Source organism: Arvicola amphibius, chromosome 2 (genome assembly GCF_903992535.2).
Source record: "Arvicola amphibius chromosome 2, mArvAmp1.2, whole genome shotgun sequence".
Lineage (NCBI taxonomy): Eukaryota > Metazoa > Chordata > Mammalia > Rodentia > Cricetidae > Arvicola > Arvicola amphibius.
In genome coordinates, this window is record NC_052048.2 from 129,775,844 (window position 1) to 129,797,280 (window position 21,437).

At 43.2% G+C, this 21,437-nt stretch overlaps 1 protein-coding gene across 1 annotated transcript in view; it reads right to left on the reverse strand.

The window, feature by feature from the left end:
* Clip4 (CAP-Gly domain containing linker protein family member 4) overlaps positions 1-21,437 on the reverse strand; it is a 68,325-nt gene that overhangs the window by 2,116 nt on the left and 44,772 nt on the right. Inside the window, exons 12-15 of the mRNA XM_038320117.1 lie at positions 19,699-19,833; positions 16,670-16,793; positions 13,193-13,257; positions 6,709-6,781 (exon numbers count right to left, since the gene is read on the reverse strand). Of these exons, the coding sequence (XP_038176045.1) occupies positions 6,709-6,781; positions 13,193-13,257; positions 16,670-16,793; positions 19,699-19,833 (397 nt within the window). The remainder of the gene's footprint in view (positions 1-6,708; positions 6,782-13,192; positions 13,258-16,669; positions 16,794-19,698; positions 19,834-21,437) is intronic.

Genomic DNA, 21,437 nt, shown 5'->3' on the forward strand with positions numbered 1-21,437 from the left:
AAGCTCAAGCTGTTGGAAGTCAGCAAGTTCCAGCCATCCTCCTGTCTCTACTCACCTTAGAGCGGGGGTCAGAGAGTTCCCTGGTACACCTGACTTATGTGAGTGTGAGCGCTGAACTGTGGCCTTCACGACCATGAAGCAAGGTTAGGAGGGCTCTTAACCACTGAGCCACCTCTCCAGCTCCCACTCTACAGGTCTGAATATGACGCTACCACACATAATTTCTCATTCATTTCTATTAGTTACCTAGTAAGAAAGGAGAGGATTCAAAATTCATAGCCAGGACGCCAGAGCTCAGAAACTTCCCTAAGATACATCTTCCAAACAGTGAAGGAATTGTAACCTGAAGATACTTTTTAGATCCCAGCGTGATAATACACATGTGTAATTCCAACACTCAGGAGGCTGAGGCAAAATGATCATGAGTTCAAGGACAACCTCAGCTACACAGTGATATCTGGGCTAGCCAGGGCTATATGGTGAAACCCTGACTTAAAACAGAAAATAAGGAGCCAGGAATGGTGGCTTATGTCTGTAATATAAGTAATCAGGAGGCTGGGGCAGGAGGTCACAAGTTCAAGGCCAACCTGAGCAACATGAAAAACTACTTCAAAAAGGAAAGAGGAGTCAAAGAAAGGGGGACGTGAGTAAAGCAAAATGAAAATGCAATTATTGATCACATCAAATACATAATGTAGTAACACAGAAACTAATTTTTACTGAATACAGAAAAGAAAACATTGAGTTCTATTCCTATACAAAAGCACCTGTTCATTCATTCTTCAAATTCATGCCAAATGGATGCTTTTTTGGCAACCTGGTGATGAGTTTATCTGAATTTTTCTATTATTAATAAAAACTCTGAGTCAAATATCAGGATAAACACCTGACTGATGAGAGACGTGCCACCAGTTACCTCCCCTCTCTCTCCTTCCCCACGGCCCTGGAGAGTCTAAGTCCCTTTTCTACTACTTCCTGTATCTCTCTATATGTATCCTGGGTCATCCAAAAACTCTATGGCTAATTCTGGTCAGCTAGTTGCTAATAACTCCACCCCGATTCAAGGTTAAACTTTATTAGCAGTCTCTGAGTGTCAGTGTGAACAAATATCCCCCAACATGACAAGCTGGTGCAAATTTTTAGAAAAACAACGGCCGCAAACTGTATTTCGTGAACACTCGCCATGTGCCGCTGCATACAATCTCACTTAGCCTCACACGAGCTAGGAATTTCACTCTGTTTTCCACATTCGCTCTGAAGGGATTATTTATTTCCAGACAAATAGAAACACATAGCACCACATTGGTCAGTCATCAACAACTCACTTCTGGACACAGATTCCTCCAGCACGATAGCAAGCTTTCCTGCATACTGCCCAGTCCTGCCAGACTTCCTGCTCACAGTCAGCGGCCAAGTCTTATGCTCCCAAGATCAGTAATCAGGAAACACTGGGGTCACATGTTCTATGTAATGAAAGCATACTTCTAGCTAGGCCTTGAAGCTCTACACTGAGCAGGAGAGGGGCAGTGGGCACCCTTGTCTTCTCGTGTTAGTGGGAATACTTCTCATTTTTTTCCACTTAACAGGATGGAGGCCGTCGGTTTGCCATACATAGTTTTTATTATCTGAGATATGTTCCTTCCATGCCCTGCTTCTCCAGAGTTTGTTATCACAAATGGTAGTGGATTTTTAACTGAAGTGATCAAGTGTCCCTTTCTGCAGATGACATGACCCTGGAAAACCCCTAGAGTTGACCAACATGTGAAGCCAAATGGCAGGTTACAACATTAGCATGCCACGACCAATATCCTTCCTCTACACCAAAGACAGCCTGAGAAAGAAACCATGGTAAGAGTCACAATCACAACAGACAGCAAACAAACCTGGAATAAACCTAACCGAGAAAGCCACAGGCACGTACATTGAAAACACTAAAGAAATAGATTGAAAATGGAGAGACCACTCATGCTCATGGACTGGCAGCATTAATATTGTGAAAACAGCTGTCCTACTAAATGTAAACTACAGCTTCAATGCAATCCACATCAAAACTCCAATGCAATTCTTCCCAGAAACTAAAAAAAAAAAAAAAACAACAATCTTAAAGTTCATATGGAAATACAAAAGACCCCAGATACCCAAAACAACCATGAACAATAAAAACTCAGCTGGAGGTATCACCATTCCTGACTTCAAATTACCCTAGAAAGCCACAGTAAAAACACACATCACTAGCACACAGCCAGACACACCCAACAGGTGCAGTAAAACCAGTAACCAAAATATAACCAAGGTCCTGTGCCTGCAGCCACCTGATTGTTTACAAAGATGCCAAAACACACATTGTCGAAAAGACTGCGTCTTCCACAAACAGCGCTGAGAAAACTGGATGTTCACACAAAGATTGAAACTTGATCCTTCTCTCATCCCCTGCACACAGATCAATTCCAAACGGATCAAAGATCTTAGCGTTAAATCTGAAACACTGAGACTGCTAGAGAAAAGAGTACAGAGGACACTTCAGGACACAGGCTGAGGGGAGGTCTTGCTGAGCAGGACCACAACTGTCCAGGAAACAGAACCAACAATCAACAAGGGCGACTTCACAAGATAAGTTTCTGTATCACAAAATAAACAGTTAATTCAGTGAAGAGGCAGTCCATTGACAGGGAAAGAGAGATGAGAGACAGACTAGATAGATAGATAGATAGATAGATAGATAGATAGATAGATAGATAGATAGATAGATAGATGATAGATAGATGATAGATAGATAGATAGATAGATAGATAGATAGATAGATAGATAGATAGATAGATAGATAGATAGATGAATTAGTAGGTAGGTGGATGATAGCTAGATAGGCAGCTTAAGTATGAAGGTAGGAAGATAAGTGACGATATAGGGACATATATGTGTATATGTGTGTGTATATACATATATATATACTAAAATATCCTAAAATATCTTTTCCAATTAATTGTACATCTGACAGAAGACTGACCAGTGTCTAGAATATACAAAACCTCAGAAACTAAATATCAAGAAAAAACAGCTCTATTAAAAAGTGGGGAATGGAAATGAACCAAGATTTCTCAAAAGAAACACAAATGCCTAAGAAATATTGTTTAAAGTACTCACCATCCATCTTTTGTCGTTAGGGAAATGCAAATTAAGGCTACTTTGAGGGCCTGAAGAGATGTGTCAGCAGTTAAGAGCACTGGCTACTCTTCCAGAGGGCCCAAGTTCAACTCTAGCACCGACATGGTGGCTCACAACAGTCTAACTCCAGTTCCAGGTGATCCAATGCCTTTTTCTACCTCCACTGGTACTAAGTGTGCAAACTATGCAGATATTCATGCAAGCAAAACACTCATAAAATAAATGTTTAAAATAACTACTTTGTGTCTCATCATTCATATATATATATGAATATATATATAAAACATATATATGTATATATATGTTTTGGTTTTTTAAGAGAAAGCTTCTTGGTGTAGCTTTGGAGCCTGTCCTGGAACTCGCTCTGTAGACCAGGAGGCTTTGAACTCACAGAGATCCATCTGCTTCTGCCTCCCAAGTGCTGAGGTTAAAGGTGTGAGCCTACTGCGAGGCAATATTTTTATTTTTTAATCTTTGTTTTACCTTACAAGAATGGGTATCTTGCCTAAAGGTCTGTCTATGTGCACGTGTACATGTGTACAGCGCCTGCAGAGGCCAGAAGAAAACATGAGATCCCCTAGGACTGCAGCCACAGTTCGATGAGAACCGGCACTCTTAGCCACTGGCGCTACCTCTTCAGCCCTGATTTCATCTTTCTTAAGTGGTAAGATTTGGGGGAAAGGAAACATTCGTTACACACTGTTGGTGAGAGTACAAACTGGTACAGTCACCAAGGAAATCAGTGTGACAATTCCTCAGAAAACTGCATCTATCATGTGACCCAGCCATAACTCCTCGGTATATATGCAAAGAACTCGTTTCCTACTACAAAGCCAGATGCTCATCCATATTTGTTGTTGATGTATTCGCAATGGGGAGGATATGAACAGTCAAGATTTCAATCAACTAATGAACAGATAAGAGAATGTGGTACCACACACAATGGAATCTTATTTATCTATAAAGAAAATTGAAATTATGAAATTTGCAGGTAAATTGATGGAAGTGGAAAACATTACACTGTGGTAACCCAGACCCACAAAAGCAAATATCACTCGTGCTCCCTTATATGTAGATACTAGCATCGGATCTTTAAATTTGTTAGCCAGAAAACTAAAGGAGCCATGGGTGCAGTGAGAGAGAATTTTAAGAGGTGAGTAGTAGAACACAGGTGATAAGAGGGGTAAAGGGGGATAATGGGAATTGGATGTTTAAGTGGGGAGAAGGATGGGGGCAAAAGATAAGTAATTGTAGGGATGCTTGGAAGAGCCATATAGAAATCTACCATTTCATAAGTGTCATATAAATGAGGCTGGAGAGATAGCTTGGTGCTCAATGTTCTATCAGGAGGACTAGAGTTTGGATCCTAACACCCATGTCTGGCAGCTCACAAATGCCTGCAATTCCAGCTCCCAAGGATCTGACATCTTCTGGCCCCCACTGATGTGTGTGCACCTGCACATACGTATATGTGCATACACATAATAATAATAAAAACAAATCTTAAAAATTAAGGCAGTGTATTTAGAGTTGCCCCATACATGGGATTATTCTCCTACAAGAAGTAGAGGTTGACAAATAAAAGGTCCCGTGCCAGGTATAAGATACTTCCCCTCAAGTTGCTAGCAAGGGTATTTTAGAAACCCCCCAAACAATACCAGCTATTGCCACTGCTCTTAGCTGACATCTGGAAACTGACGGTAAGACCCTGCTGCTGAAGACACCACAAAATTTAGTCACAAGACATGGAGAAATGAAAGTTGGTTCTGAGTGGAAACTTTCTCCCTATGCAGAAAGGTACTATGTAGGTTTCTGGTAAGAAAAGTCCAGAGAGTCTTTGCTATCTGTGTACCCCATGGGTCACAGTAAGGACCAGTGTGGCAAACTACCCTCAAGGGAGCAATAGTGGCATGAATGTTATGAGGGTAACCAATTGCTTTCTGATTGAATTAAGGGCCCATTCCATGCCTGGTACTGTAAATCTGGCCAAGAACCCATGTATGGGAAACCCACAGGTCACAGGGGTGGATCAACTACTATTATTTTGCTAAATGGACAAAGAACCTAAATATGCCCCGTAAGTTCACATTTCTATATTCATAGATTAGTGCAGCTCTCAGACTACATCAAGTTTCCTTGTGTGGCAGACACATTTGGCACAGACACAACTGGTCCAGGTTCAGAGAAAAAGTGTTTGTGAAATGCTCAGCCACAGGTGCAACACCTACATCACACCCCTTACCCCAAGGCTCAGGGACCACTGTGGAAAAGGGGCCAGAGGTTAGGGAGGACCAGGGTAAGACAGTAACTACTGGGCATGACAGGACAGATGCAGCATGACCTCATGGCAGCTGTGGCTGCCTGCACTAGACCCACACAAGATCAAGCCATCCAACATGTCTAGTATAGAGGGGTAAGGGAATCACCAGCCACCGTCTTCACCACCAGCTGAGGAACTACTGGCAGCTAAGGGCTTCTTGAGGGAGAGTGAGTTTTCTCTAAGAGTGTGGCCATTGGGAGGTCCATCATATTCCAGAGAATGTCCCCACACTTAGAGTTTATGAGAGTTTATACTGGACTCAGTGGACATAAAAAAAAGACATGGAGTTGGAGGGAGTATGGGATGAATATGGAAGGAGTAAGGGGTGAATATGACCAAAAGAAATTGTGTGCATGTGGCGTTCTCAAAGGATTAATAAAAATACTGTATTTTTTTTTAAAAAAAAGTGTTTCTATAAACAGGTACTGGCATCAATCTGTTTACATATCCGTGAAGTTCAATTTCTTGCTATTTCCACAGGAAATAGGTGAGCACCAGTCCCTGCTCCATGTACCCACTCTGTGTATATGGGACCTGCTGCTGTGCCCACAGGGATCAGTGCCTCCCCCATTCTCTGTACCATCCTCCTGCTCAACAACCTCCACACTGGCTCTGCTGCCTCTTCAGACTCCTTTCTGCCCAGGGTGTGTCTTCCTAGCACTACCCCCCTCTGCCTGAGAATGCTGGACTGTCTTCAGTGAATGGGAGCATAAAGTTGCTGTCCTTAATCTCTCAGCTATTTGATCGGGGAGACCAATTTCAAACTCCAAATCAGTGATGGATTTGAGCAGGATACACTACTAGGGGAAGCAAAAACATTTTTTAAAAAAATCTAAGCGATTACCTTAAGCAGACAGGCCTTACATTTCTCTCATGCATGGCTAAACATAGTAAATCAGATCTGATTAATGCAGTAAACAGGATTCAAAATCAACTCACCTTAGTCAGTGAAAACACAATGTAAATATGCCTGGCTCCTATGAGCAACCATACTAACCTCTTAGAAGAGAAAACACACACGTTGCACTGCTTTTAGCCACTTGCGGCCTTTTTAATTGAGCTTTTAAGGGTGGGAGGGAGGACTCAACACACCGGTCACACTTTCTCTCTTGTGTGATAACATTCTATTAAGCAGGTGTAAGATACAAAACTCCATTTTTCTTCCTTCACAGAATCCTGGCATGCTTATCTTGAAAGGCAGTTTTCTAAGTCTTCTCAATACTCACTTGGCAAAAGCATTTCTCCTATTAATCTCCTTTTGGGAAGAAGCAGAGGTTGTGCTGAAACTTCTCCTAAAACCTAAAAGGGAGAGCGAAGGTCAGAAGAGGAAAATACATCACTTGTTTTCAGCCTCTACAGAGAGTTATTTTTAATCACTTCTACAGATGTTCTATGACACCAAGAGGTTTTATTTTGTTTTCTTTTTCTGGAGAAACCTGCTATGCAGCAGTTCCTCCAGGATAAAACCCTCCATCGCGCAGAGAAGTGCCTTAAACTCAGGAAGTAAACAATTCAAAAGCCTCAGGAAGTCCCTAAAACTTACCAGATACAGCAGGTCCCTCCCTCCCTCCTGAGCATGCATAGGCAGAAGACACAAGAGACCAGACCCTCTACCTAAAAGCAAATCTGCCTGAAAGATACTCAGAACATCTGAACTGCCCAAAAGAGACAACCTCCAGCCCCCTGAGCTGCTGGTGGGCTGTGCACTGTATGCCAGGTTTTTAGCTTTCATAAGCTGGTCGCCACCTGTGATGGGGTGGGCTTTTGGTGGCACAGCTGTCTTTGAGTCACGTCTGCTCCTGTCAATAAACTCTCCCCCATATTCCTCAATAAAACCCACTGGTTGACTAAGTTGGACTTTGGTGACATCCTTACTTTGGCCTGTTGTTGGCTGGTTCCTACATGGGTGAGCAAACACTTGTTCACATTTCTACAGGAATAAAAGCACACAACAAAAATAAAACAGGTGCCTACTCAGAACATAACTAGTTTAGATTTCTAGATAATTTCTCATCTTTTCTCTATTTACCAAGCTCTGCTCACACAAGGATAAGGGATAAGCACAACGTGACTTACAATGCTTTCTCCTGTAAGATTTCTCAAAAACTAAATAACACCAAGTCACACATATAAAGTGGACTCAGTATATGATGAAATATTACAATCTTAATAATCATATGGAAAGGATGTTTTTAAAAAACTATCATTAAAAATATTCCAGTAACAGAACACTGGACAACAAACTTCAGAGCTCCTCAGTGTCTACTCCTACAAAAGAATTCAAAGAGTAAAAGACTTTACAAAAGGTAGAGTTAAAAACAGAAAATGGATTTCCAATTCAGGCAAACCAGATGTGCTAAAGAAATCTCTTGATCAAAATAACTCCCACTTGGGCTGGAGAGATAGCCTAGCAGTTAAGAGTATTGATTGCATTTCCAGAGGACCAGGGCTCAATTCCCAACAACCACATGGTGGCACACAACCACCTGTAATGAGATCTAGTACCCTCTTCTGACCTGTAAGGTCACACTGCAGGCAGAACACTGTATACATAATAAATAATAAATCATTAAAAAATCCCAATTTAGAACTATAATTTTAGAGAATGTACTGTTGAGTATATAATGTTGAGAGAATATTTTCTCTCTTTCTCCCTGTCTCTGTCTGAAGTGGGCTGCCCCTCTGTATGCTGTGGATATGGTTTATTACCATTGGTTAATAAAGAAGTTGATTTGGCAAATAGCCAGGCAGAATAGAGCCAGGAGGGAAATCCAAACAGATATACAGGAGAAAAGGGGAAGAATAATCAGGGAGACACCAGCAGCCACTAGAGAAGAAAGATGTGAGATAGCAAGCCATAAGCCTCATGGTAAAATATAGGATAACATAAATGGGTTAATTTAAGTTATAAGAGCTAGATAATAATAAGCCTGAGCTAACAGTCCAAAAAGTTTGTAATTAATATTAAGCCTCAGAATGGTTATTTGGGAACTGGTGGGAGGGAGAGAAACCTCCAGTTACATTTGTCTCTGTCTCTCTCTGTCTCTGTCTCTCTCTGCATGTGTGTGTGTGTGTGTGTGTGTGTGTGTGTGTGTGTGTGTGTGTATAATTATAGATGTTGGTGGCACACCCAGGTCCCCAGAGTACAATTTCAGAGAGGACAAACCATAAAAAAGAAAGAAGCCAGAAGAGGCAGCTAGGTGTCCAGTGTATAATCTTGTATCACAGGGTTGCCGCTCAACCCCTGGGTACTGCACGGAACATGGAGAAGGAAGGAACAAAGACCTCATAGCAGATCCCACCCAAGACTCCTGGTAAAGGAGTTCATGCTCAATGTAACTTAGGGTAAGAAACTTAAGCTTTCTTATGAAACAATGGCTTTCCTTTCGGTGTGAGACCAGAATTACTGCTCTGAGATTTGGTAGACATGAACAAATTCACATTCTCTTTGTAGTAAAAAAGGAAAGAAAGAAAAGGAAAAGAAAACAGAAAGCCACGCAGAGAATGTAAGTTAAAGCAGATCTAGGATAGCAATGCTTCCAGGCAAATAGCAGAAGACAATACAGATGAAGGCATCAAAGAACTACCATCTCTTGCCATCTATAACCTCCAGTTAGACAGACACTCCCCAGCAATAAATTATCATAAATAAGTCAGGTTCAACAGACACAAGCTGCAGAAATAGACTCAGCAAAACTTTAGATATTGAATAAGCTAACATAAAGTGATCAATAATACATAAGATTTTAATGAAAGAAAAGCTTGGGAATACAGGGAAAAGTAATAGTAAGATGTACAAAAATAAAAGCAGACATTTTGATTATTATTGATGTGTGGGCTGGATTAAGCAGCAGAATAGACACAGTTGAAGAGAAAAACAGGAAATGGATAACACTACAGGTTCCCAGAATGTGGTCAGAAAGACAGGTCGTGACGGATACAAAGGCAGCATGGGCAGCATAGCAGAGAAGAACTTTAGAAGCTTGTAGGTGCCAACTTTCAGATCTAGGGAGACCCAGAATGTCAAACAGGATAAACTAAAAGAAATTTCCACCTGCACACATCCTCATAAAACTGTGCAACAAGAAATGAAAGAGACCCTTCAAAGAGTCCAAAACAAACAAGACAAGATAAATCACCTGCGACAACAAGGATTGGTCAAATGCCCAGCTCACGTCAATGACAGAAGCCGGAGCAACACGTGCGGGGGAAAAATCTAAAATTCTACACCTAGCCAAAATGTCACTGGAAAAGACAAAGACTGAGTGTACACTAGAGGAAGTTGTGAAGATTAATGAGCAAATATGGAAGGGAAATAAACTATTACAGAAAACTGTTATGACAATGCCCAATTTATAAAATAAAAACAATATAGCACAGCTTCTAAGGATTCAAATGACGTAGGAAGGGGTAAGAATGACTGAGGAAGGTGCGTGAAGTGCGTACATTAGATGATGTATTCACAGTGTACACAGCAGGAGAGCAAACAGAATGCAGAGGGGGGAGGGTAGGAATACAGTCAGGACAAAGTGAAGAAAGAAGCACCAACTAGACATGGTGGCACATAACTTTAATCCCAGTACTAAGAGGCAGAGGCGGTGGGGGGCAGGGGATTCCTGTGATTTAAAGGTCAGCCTGGCCTACACAGGAATTCTAAGTCAGTCAGGGCTACATAAAGACCCTGAATCAAAATACAAAACAAAACAGAAGAGAAGCACCATTTATGACTTAATTTAAAACTCACCATTTACAATATACTAAAACCAAAATGGACTGGGGGCTGTAGGGATAGCTCAGGGGTAAAGAGCGCTTGCTGGGGCTTGCTGTGCAATTGGGAGGACTGGAGTTCAGATCCCAGCCTCCATATAGCAAGCCATGCATACAGCAAAGACCTGGAACTGCACTCTGAGGGATCCAACATCATCTTCTGACCCCCACGGCACATAGACCCCCCCACACACACATGCTCAGCCACTCTCAAAGACACAAGCATACAAATAAATATTTTAAGTGGAATAGGAAGCAAATAAAACAGCACAAAAAACATTGCTAATATATCAGTAATTAAAATAAAATCAAAAACGAGTAGAATTCTCTTAGAGTAGATAAAGACGATCAGATTTTTTTCTCTAAGTAAAACCCTAGTATATTCTATTTAGAAAGGTACTGTATTATAGCAGAAGGTAAATGGACAGAAAAAGGTCACTGGAGAAATACGTAACCAAAAGAAGTCTTGTATAAAGATACAAGAATGATTATAATAGCAGTAGCAAGAAGACCCTGATGGTACCTCTCTGCAACCCCAGCACTCAGGTGGCTGACAGAAAAAATTGAGTTGAGGCTAGCCTGTGCTACATGGTGATACTCTGTAGGGAGAGGAGAGTAAAATCAGGAAGGGAGAGAGAAGACAGAATGGGAAAGGGAAAAAAGAAGGAAAAGTTATTACATTAGATACACCAAAAATATTAAATTAAATAAATAAAAATCTAAGAAAACATGCACAAAAGCTGTAGGAGGAAAGCTACAATATCCCGATGAGGCTGGAGAAGGCCCACAGCCCGCCACAGTCTTCTCAGCCAAAGAGAGCACGTTCACGGGACTTCCATGGACCCTCAGACGTCCAGTCCGAGACCCAGTGTGATTTTCCCTACAAGCACATTCTGGTGGGAAACCTCTCTTCTCACTTAAGAGGACACACTGGCGGTTTCTCTCTGTGATGCTCAAATCGCCATTAACACTACTTGTAGCACCCATTACTAATAAGCTGGTGTCAGCTGAACACAAACAGGACCTGGACAGTCAATCTGTAAGAGAAGGACTGTTGGCTGACCAATAGGAAGGTAACGGGCCAATGGATAAGCTGAACAAAGGATAATGTGTGTCCTGAGTAGGACAGTGTGGCATTTTATCATGACATTCAGGTTTCTGGGGTTTTCCATTAATATTCTTAGATGATGACTGAACGCACAGTCAGTTCCACAGAAAACAAGGGGGAGGTTACATAAGTGAGTGGAGAGAGTCCACATTCACAGACAAATCAGTACTAAGATCAGATCTTGTCAACTTCATCAAAATCCCAGCATGTTACTATGCAGATTTCAACAAAATGGTCATAAGGTTTATGTGAGACGGCAAAGAACCCAGAACAGCCATCACTATGCCAATGGAGAATCAAGTCGGAGGACTGGCACCATTTACTGTGAAGAATGACTGCAAAATTACAGGAATCAGAACAGCGTGGGATTGGTGAAGATGATTACTAAGGAACACACAAGGTTGACCTCTGATTCACACACACATGCACTTACACACACACACACACACACACATGCACACACACACACACATGCACACACACATGCACACACATGCACACACACATGCACACACACACACACATACACACAGCGGAGGAGGAGGACACAGAGGACCACTGCAAAGATGGGAGGGGGCCAGAGAAACACATCATCCGCCTACACGTCAAAGCAACCCAGCAAACTCACACAGCACCACACACCACCAACAATGTCACATCAAAACAACATGTCCACTAGAACGGTGACAATCCCTGGTCATGGGGTCAACCACAACAAATATCCAAGGATCGTCGCTGTATGAATAGCTCATTCATAAACAGTTATCCACAAATGGAAAAGAAAATCAAACTCACTCCTTATCACATACAAAATCAATTCTGGGTAAACTGAAAAATGTGAAACACAAAGCCAAAACCTTAAAAAAAATGTTCAGAAAAGAGCATTATGGTTTCTGTCTCATGGGAAAAAACTTAATATAAAAAATGCAAAGCATGAAAATTTTTTTTAGTCTTTGACTACATAAAAGTTAAAGACTTTTAACCAGAGAATGTCAGAAAAGTGAGTACATGACATCAGCTGGTACATATTCATAATACACAAAACCAACAAGAGATTCATTCCCAAAATATACAAAGAAACCTTCAGTTGAGAGGCAAATTGCCCCCAAAGAAGAAGGTGCGAGAGGCCTAAACAGAAGAAAGGAAATATGTATGTCCCACGTGAAAACTGAAAGGACCAACTGCTTCCATGTCAACTAATTAAAATCTGGAAAATGCAAATTAAAGCCATAACAAAATACTGTTTAAATCTAGCAGCGTAGCAACTATTTCCACACCGAACAAGATGGCAGTTGCTGAGGTTAGGCAGAACAAGGCCTTGCCAGCAGCTAGGGAAATGCAGATACCTGGCGTCCCCCGGGGAGGGCATGGGGATGGTAGCCATGCTTACCAACCCGGGGCAACTTCTACACGTGTGCAGAGCAGCACAGCGTGTAGTAATAAAGAACAGGACACAGCAAAGTGACCAAAAGCTAAGAGCAGTCACGCATTGCCCTGAAATGCTAAAAACAAAACATCGTTTACTGATACAGCTGCATACGGTAGGGAAGAGCAAGAAAAATAAAAGGAATTAGGAATACAAAATTCAAGGCTCATAACCTTAGGATGGGACATACAAAAGGAGGGCAGCGGAGAGGGAGCTGGGATCTTGGGGTTTACACAACACAGCTGGGAGGCAGGAAACAGATACGTTCTGGGTTACATGCACTATGCAGATGCATTTCAGACAGCCATTCAGAGAAAGATACTGATGCAGATACTGAACAATAAAAACACATTTCAATGAGTGAAAGTGAAGAAATACTCTAAGCTGAATTTAAAAACCACCATCTTACCAGGATAAGAATGATTCTGTTTATTTGAAGATATTTCTGAAAGCGTATCCAGGGAATCTGAAAGTCTGTGAAGAAAACAAGCAGAGCATGCCTCGTTAGATGTAGCTGGTCTTCTGGTCAGGGTGGACGCGCAAAAGATGCTTTCATGTCAACTGGTATTTGTTATCCCATTCATTCAACAACTGGGCAGTCACGTGAGTCAGGAGAGTATTTTGCCCTAGCATGGAAGGCAGGCAATACGCAGGTGGGGGATCCTCACTACCAAGGATAGGCAGCGTGGAAATTCAGTCATCTGAAACTTGACTTCTGACATTTATTTGCCTGGTGACTTTTATGGGTCTGGGAGCTGAACCCTGGGCCTTGGCACAAGACAGTCCTGCCATTGTGCTTTATCTGTGGCCCTGTTATTATTCTGTTATTGTTGTTGCTGCTGTTTTCCAGGGCTAGGAACTGTGCCCGCCATGATTCCTGATTTCCTTTGGAATTTTATCTTCAAAGGTAAAACTAAAAAATGTGGAGATAAGCTTGTCTTATACCAAGTTTAACAGATAAGGTTAAAATTATAAAAATATCACCAATTCTGATACTGGGAAAAAAAGAGACTGCCTGAATCTGATAAGCCTGGACAGCAATATAATCCAAGGCCCTCTGTGCTTGACTCTGCCCTGCACTGTAAGGGTTGCCTCCCAGGGAGTTTCTCTCTGTGTTTCTGTCTCCGTCTCTGTCTCTCTCCCTCTCTATCTCTATCTCCACCTCTCTCTCTGTCTCTTTCTCCCTCTCTCTCTCTTTCTCTTCAGTCAAATCAATATTTTTAAAAAGCCAGGTCCTGAAAACCTCATTTTCTTTCACCCGTTTACTGACCTAAATCTGCAAGGCCTTCATCTGTCAATCGCTTCCCCCAACACACTTTATCTACATCAAAAAGTCCTGCAGCCCCTGCAGTGTATTCAACTGCGTCCCACAATTCCTATGCATCATTTTTACAGGACACACAACGCAGCACAATTGAGTAGGGGCTGATGGACACAGAGCCTACCACCAGGTAAGCAGCGGGTTCTGGAAGGAAGTGGTGATGGGCAGCGGAGAGGAGACTACTTCTGGAAGTGATCAGTTCATTAGAAATAAGTCCCAACAGCGACGACAGAAAACATGAATACTGTGTTCATGGGGACCCTTTAGGCCGTCGGGGGAGGGGTCAAATTTGATCTAGTAAGTGAGTGTCTTTAGGTTGTCTTTAAAGAACATTCACTGTGTTATTAACCAAGACAATTTACTAAATGAAAATTGTGTAGTGATAGATAGATCGGGAAAGCTATTCAAACAGAGGAAGTCATGTGATGGATCCCGGGACAAGCACCCATTTTAAAACTGCGAAATAAAAAGCCGGCTTTGATCCTGAGCTGAGCACTGGAGGTCAGAGTGTGACTAGTCACTCAGTCCCAGCCGCCCCTAGTTTAAACTTGTCCCATCTCGAAGACCAGTGGAGCCTTTAAAGAGCTCCACACTGGCTTGCATTAGAAATGCCTCAAAATCAGAGACCACGTCTGTTGTTTGCTCTTAGAATGCCTAGCACAGCACAAAGTGCTAAAAGACACTTAATAGTATTTGATGATGATGAATGAGACAATCAGAAGATGACAGGAAGACAGCTGGATAGAGACAGCGGTTCATTTCAACAGAAACCGTTTCTTTTAAGAAGCGGGGGTTGCTTTCAAATGCACTACCTTGGAGAAGACTACACAGAAGGCAACTGAAACAGAGTGAAGCCAACGTGTGCTCCGTAAACAAAACGATGAAAACTGCGGGGAGGGTGCAGCTTGATAAATGGAGGCGGAGCAGAGGCTGCTTTAGGCACAGAAAGCACAGGACTAGGAATCCACTGGCCGGTACCTACTGTACCTGACGTCCATAGAATTTTGCACTCTGCGTAACTGAGTGTATAACAAATCCCAGTCCTCATGACTGAGAGACAAATCAAACTAGTGCGAAGTAATGTGTCCATTATCTGCCAGACAGGGGTCCAGAGGGGAGTCCCAGAAGCCCTGGTAACATCAACAGGGTGATGGGGAAGAGCTCACTTCTGACTCCAGACATCTGGGAGTTCAAGTTGCCACTGCAGAGCACAGCTGGCATTAGCTCTCTTCCTCTGTGAAACAGGGACAACTGCAGGGCAAGGCCCATGGGTTGCTTTAAGTCACTGATACGGGGACAGCCCTGCAGAAGGTGCCCAGTGCTGGGAAGTGCTATTAGTTAAGAGCATAGGCATGGGGAAAGCAGTAAAATAACAAGCTGGGCTATGTGCAGCTCTCCCATTACCCAGGGATGTGACTTCGGCTCTGCTACTTTTTCTCTGGGAAACTGTTTTCCCACCTGTAAGATCGGAATAAGCGTAGCAGTTCATGGCTCCCTGGGTCTGCAGAGGACAATGGCATACACCACTTGGGTGTTCAGTATGGAGTCTACCATTAATGTTCAATAAAAGTTGATAATACTTAGGGTTGTGTTCCAAACTCACCTGGCCAGGTGTTTATTAGGATTAAGCAAAACAACACTTAAGGGAAGATACCTTAAGATCCACAAAGCACTGTCTGCTGAAGGCTTTGTTGCTCTTAAGAATAATGTATCGAGTACACTGAAAATGAAGAAACCTAACATCAAAAGCATATGATGTCATTCAGTAAGAAAATGATACTGAGGAAGAAATATGATTTTTAACAAAATTGAGTTTGCCCAGAAACCATCAGTATCCACGTAAAAGAGAACCAACAGAGACTCCAGATAGCTGATACAGTTCCAGTCTCGTGAGTCTGGTTACATCACGCATGTAACCATCTTGCTCAGAAATTACAATCCCTTTTCCCAGTCTGAAAAACAGAGCCAGCTTCCCCCAGCTCCATAGCGCAATGGAATTTCACGAGGGCCTGTGTTTTGAATCAGCCTGTTTTATAAAACCCGAGCAAGGTGGGGCACGAGGAACAGACTCTGGAGGTTTGTTACATATAAATCCCTGAGACGCTGCTTCCCCCAGAGAGCTACTGCCTATCTATTTTTGAAAACTAAGGAAATCAGAGGAAAAAGCCATTTTGGTTCCATTAGGTTTGTAGGAGAATGAATGGGTGCCTGCTGGCAGGAAATTTAATGTAGTTAGGATGTGACTGAAGCAATCAGAGAGCATTTTTACTTTTGTTTGCATGACAGATTAAGCTTGCTCCTCGCACTGTTCTTAGCAGTAAACGCCACTTCTAATAGCCTACACACACTCATAGGGTTTGCAAATGAAGGAGAAAGGAGGTTTTTAAAATTGCAAATCCTCAGCAAGGCAAATTTAGCTCCCCTTGAGCCTTCCCTCCAAAGAAGATGGCCTGTTAACCCATTGAAGGAATGCGTGTGCTTGTCTCACAGATGAAACAAGGGTCCCTGTGCACCGTGAGGAATGGCTGAGCTTGTGTAAACACAAACACCCCAGTTTCTACTCACCTCTGTACCCTGGATGGGGGGGCAAATATTCCATATCGCGGAGAACAACTAAAATACTGCACACCTCCAACCGAACCATCGTTCTTCCCGTGCGGCTTCTCCAGCTCTATGCCGTACCAATACCCTAGAACATGAATATTGCATTTTAAAAGCCTCGGCACTTCATTCACAACCGTTATGTGGTAATATGAACTCAAAGTCTAGATGGCTTAGTGTTTGCACAAATGACCGAGATGATGGAAGATCATCATGATCACTGAGCTTTCAAATGATAAAATTATAAAATAAAACTTGGAAATTTGAAAAGTGGGAGAAACGTTTTAGCGGCATAATTGCACAGCAGCACATTAAGGGAGACAAATAAAACACACAGATTTGCAGAGAGCTAGCCATTACGCAAGGGGAGCCCCACCAAGATATATCTTGAGACTATAATGCCAAAGAAGCTGTCCTTGACTCAAATATAGCAAGCTCCAGCGAGAGCAGCACAGATGATATTGAGACGCATAAATCCTAGCATGGACTGCCGTCTTTGCTCCACCCTCCCAAGAGTGGAACACCACAAACAGACATTAAATAATTAAACAAGGGCAGAGATAACATGGAAAACACAGGGCAGCACAGTGACGATCTACGGGCCTCACTCTGAGGAAGGCACGTCTCTGGAGAGACAAAAGTCAAAGCAGCATTGCCGCACTCCCGGTAGCATGAGCTAAATGGGCATGTTTCTACAGCCGGGATTCCTGAGGGTGCCCAGAATGAGCACACGCCTCACACTTTACACACTCGTGGTCTGATAAGGCAGCACAGAGGTGACCATAACTGGTCTTTTACAACCAGTAGCAAATAAAGAATAAGCAAGTAAGTACCAACCAACTTACTACATGGAAACTAGGAAATATAAAATATCCCTTCTTTCAGATTACTAGCCCAGAGTCATTTTGCTTTTTTGTTGTTTTGTTTGTTTGACAGTGGTCCTACTAGGACACACAAGCAGTGTCCACAAACCTCCTGTCCAACCACACTAATTCTTTGAAAACAGGCCATCAGTTTTCTGACTCACCTAACTGGGTAGTCTAGTTAGAATTATTTCTGAGTGCCAGTCTCCCGTCCTTCTGCCTTTAAGGTGCCATTGCATGTAATGGTTTCCTTTAATTGGAAGTCCCATTCTCATTGGCTACATTTCTGCTACATAATTACTACATAGCTCTGACAGCACATGGCATACAGCGGAAATAGATAAATTCTGGCACAGCGGCTGTGAAAATAGCCTAGCGGAGAGCTAGATGAAGTACGCGCCATCTAGTGTGAGACCTAAGGGAGGCCTGGACTCTAAAATTGCTCAGATAAGGCACTGACTTAAGCTGAAAGTGGTGTTCATTCCACAGATGTGCTGGGAGAGGCCTGTTCTTATGATCCTCTCTCCTACACATCAGGGGACGTTCCTGGTGAACAGCTGGGGTCTGGGCAGCCATGCTGAACAGCAAACTCAGCGCAGAGGACCCTAAACTTCTAAAGGTCCCTGTTCATCTTCTAGAACATAGGCTTCTGGGTGTGCAGGTGTCACTTGGCCCTCTCTGCCCCAGCCGGTGGGAACTGGGGCTTGAGGATCAGGGCAGGGAGAAGCTGATATTCTGTTCCTGCTATCACTGTGAGTACTACCGTCCTGCCTCTAGACTAGGACTGTACGATTTTAGCCAGTATCTATGACACTGTGGCAGGCTAATCTGCTAGTCTGCAAATAGAATACGATCTCAACTCCTTCGTGGGTCTTGACAGACGCTACATTACAAACTTTTCTTTTTCAATAGATATTGTCGGTAACCTTTTCCCAAAATGCTACAATGCCACCATGTGTTAATATGGCATATTGCTACTTAAAACACAGATGTGGCTCCATGCAACTGGCTTCTAGTTAAAATTATCATCTTTGAAAATACAAAGGAAGATCGTCTTTACCTTTTAAAAATATTTATTTCTGTTCATGTGTGTGTACATGAAACTGAGTTTTTATGTACCATGTGTGCAGGAGCCCAGAGAGGCCAGAGGGCAACAGGTCCCCTGGAATTACAGTTACAGGTAGTTCTGAGTCACCTGATGTGGGTGCTGGGAGCCTTTGCAAGAGCAGTAAGTGCTCATAAGCACGGAGCCATCTCTCAAGCACCAATCTTTACTTTAGGAAACACAGTATTAGGGAGTCTGGGCTCGACATTTAAGTTCACAGACATGCATTTTTAGGACCTAGGGTACACAACAACTTTTATATTTTCTTTGCTTTTCTTTTCAGGGCATTCTGATAAAAGCTCAGCGGTCCATCTACCTGTTCAACTCCAGGATTATCCCGAGGGGTGGAGGGGGGCTGACCCTGGAGTGCCTTCCAGCCACTTAGCACACTCGGCAGTCAGTGAGAATAAAATAAGAAAGTCAAAACAAATTTTAACATTAGGCAAATGTTAAACACAAAAGACTTCCGTGGATGCCAGTCAGTCCCAGTACGAACACCTGTGATGTGGGAAGGTCTTCTGTTTGAGTTGATTTCAGTGGTTAATAAAAAAAACTGCCTGGCCCATTTGATTGGCCAGCCCTTAGGTAGGCAGAGTAGACAGAACAGAATGCTGGGAAGAAGGAAGTGAGGTAGATGGCTCAGACAATTGCCCCGCCTCTCCTCTCTGAGCTAGACGCGATGAAGCTCCGGCCCAAGTGGTGCTACACAGATTATTAGATATGGGTTAGTCAAGAAGTGAGTAAGAGGCTGAAACTAATGGGCCAGGCAGTGTTTAAATGAATACAGTTTGTGTGTTGTTATTTCGGGGCATAAGCTAGCCAGGCAGCCAGGAGCAGGGCGGCAGGAATGCGGCCCGCAGCTCTTACTACACAGCTGGATCTGTATCATTGCCCATGCCCTCCTCCTGGCTGTCATCTACAAGAAGCGGGGAGTGACCACTCCCTGTGACTAACCACATCTGCTGCTGAAATTTTAAATCTTTGGCACAGAACTCGTGTTGAGCCAAGGCCATTCAGGTCGTTACCTGGAGCGAAGTTTGTTGTCCCGAAGAACTTAATGGTGCCCACTCTCTGGCCCACCACCAGCACTCTCTCTCCAAGGCGGAACTCTCCATCGCGGCGGGCGTTACTCGCCGCAGATGGTGCTGAAGAACTCAAACCTGTTCAAGTGGTGGGTTGGAGATTTGGGCAGGATGGGAAAGAGGAAAGAAAACAAAGGGGAAAAAAACTCAAAAAGCACATTAGTTTAAAAATATCACTCATCTGGCTAGTTGGGCATTTCATTATGCATTCGACACAGCAGTGACCCTCGCTCAGGAGATCAAGGCCCTCAGAGCAAGTATGGGTTCCCTGAGAAAACCACTAGGAAAGAATCGATTCCACTACCACAGCCAGGTGTACTCTCTGCTCCAACAGAGCATTGCATGTGAAGAACCGGAGCTGTGCAAGACGTTCCTCCGGGCACGGTGACCTGCCTTCGATGCTACGGCATGGAAGCAGATACAGACAACACAGGAAGAACATGTGAAACCGAGTGGTAGGACAGGTGTGACCAGCGGGCCAATCCCGAGTCATATGAAGCAGAGTTGTTGTATTTACCAGACCCAGTATAAGTGGTGCACAGAAATGTAGCTGCAGCTAAAACTACCATACACTGAGCAGACCAATCTGAACAACCCAAAACATTGTGTCCCAAAGTCTGAACATCCTCAAGTTCACATTCAGATCAGAGAGCCACCTCTCAGAGCTTCGGATTTTGAAGGATTTAAGATTTCAGAGCTTTTGGTCAAACAGTAGGTTGCATAAATATTCCAATACCCCAAATAGGAATTCCCAACGTACGACTGGTCCTGATTGCCTAGCTTGCTTCCTTTGGCTCAATCCAAAACTACCCCTAAAATGCTCACTGTCTAGTATCTTTGAGAAATACTGTCTCAAAGCTGTTCAAATCCAGAAGGTGGAATCCTGGGCCCTGTCCTACTGGTAACAAGTACAGTGTAACAGCCCCCATCCGAGAAGGCCTTGAGAACACTAGGTGAAGGCCTGGGAGGGTCAACCACGGAGCGGGACTGAAAACACAGGAAAAAACACGAGCCTGTGAAGATGGAGCCAAGGACGCCTGGGCCCCATGAAGCCCAGACCTCATCACCAAACTCTACAGCTCACTCTACAGTTTACACAGTACTCCTCATAAAAGGTACGAGGAGGAGTAAAGCTTCACCAACCAAGACAGGTGCACAGCTCACAGGTGCCACAGTCAGACTGACACCCAGTCCCAGGGCCAGGACACCTCAGGCCTGCCCACTGCCTCTGCAGAGTCAAGGTCCAGTATGAAGCCCTCTTCCCACCCTTCCACCCTCCTGGCCCTTCCTTTCTGTTCCCATTTACTGTCCCTCCAGCCTAATCTGAGCTCTGCCATCTACCCTCCTCTCAGTGCAAAAATCCACAGATTCTAAAAAAGTTTATGGAACTGTCTTTGAGGTTCTAAAAAAGGACACCCACTTCTCACCCCAGCAGCCACAGACACCTCCCATTCTTTGCTCTTTCCCCGTGAAAGGTGGTTTTTTCATTCTGAGCATACCTTCATCCTCACTATTATTAGGACAACATAATCCTCAGATGTATGAAAAAGAAAAATAGTAAGTACATAGGCACACTAGAACCGCTTGTTGGGGGCAGGGCATAAATCTACACTCATATAAATTCTAAAATCCAGTAAAGGTCAAAAGTCCAAATTCCAAATACAAGAGTATTTTAAATGCAA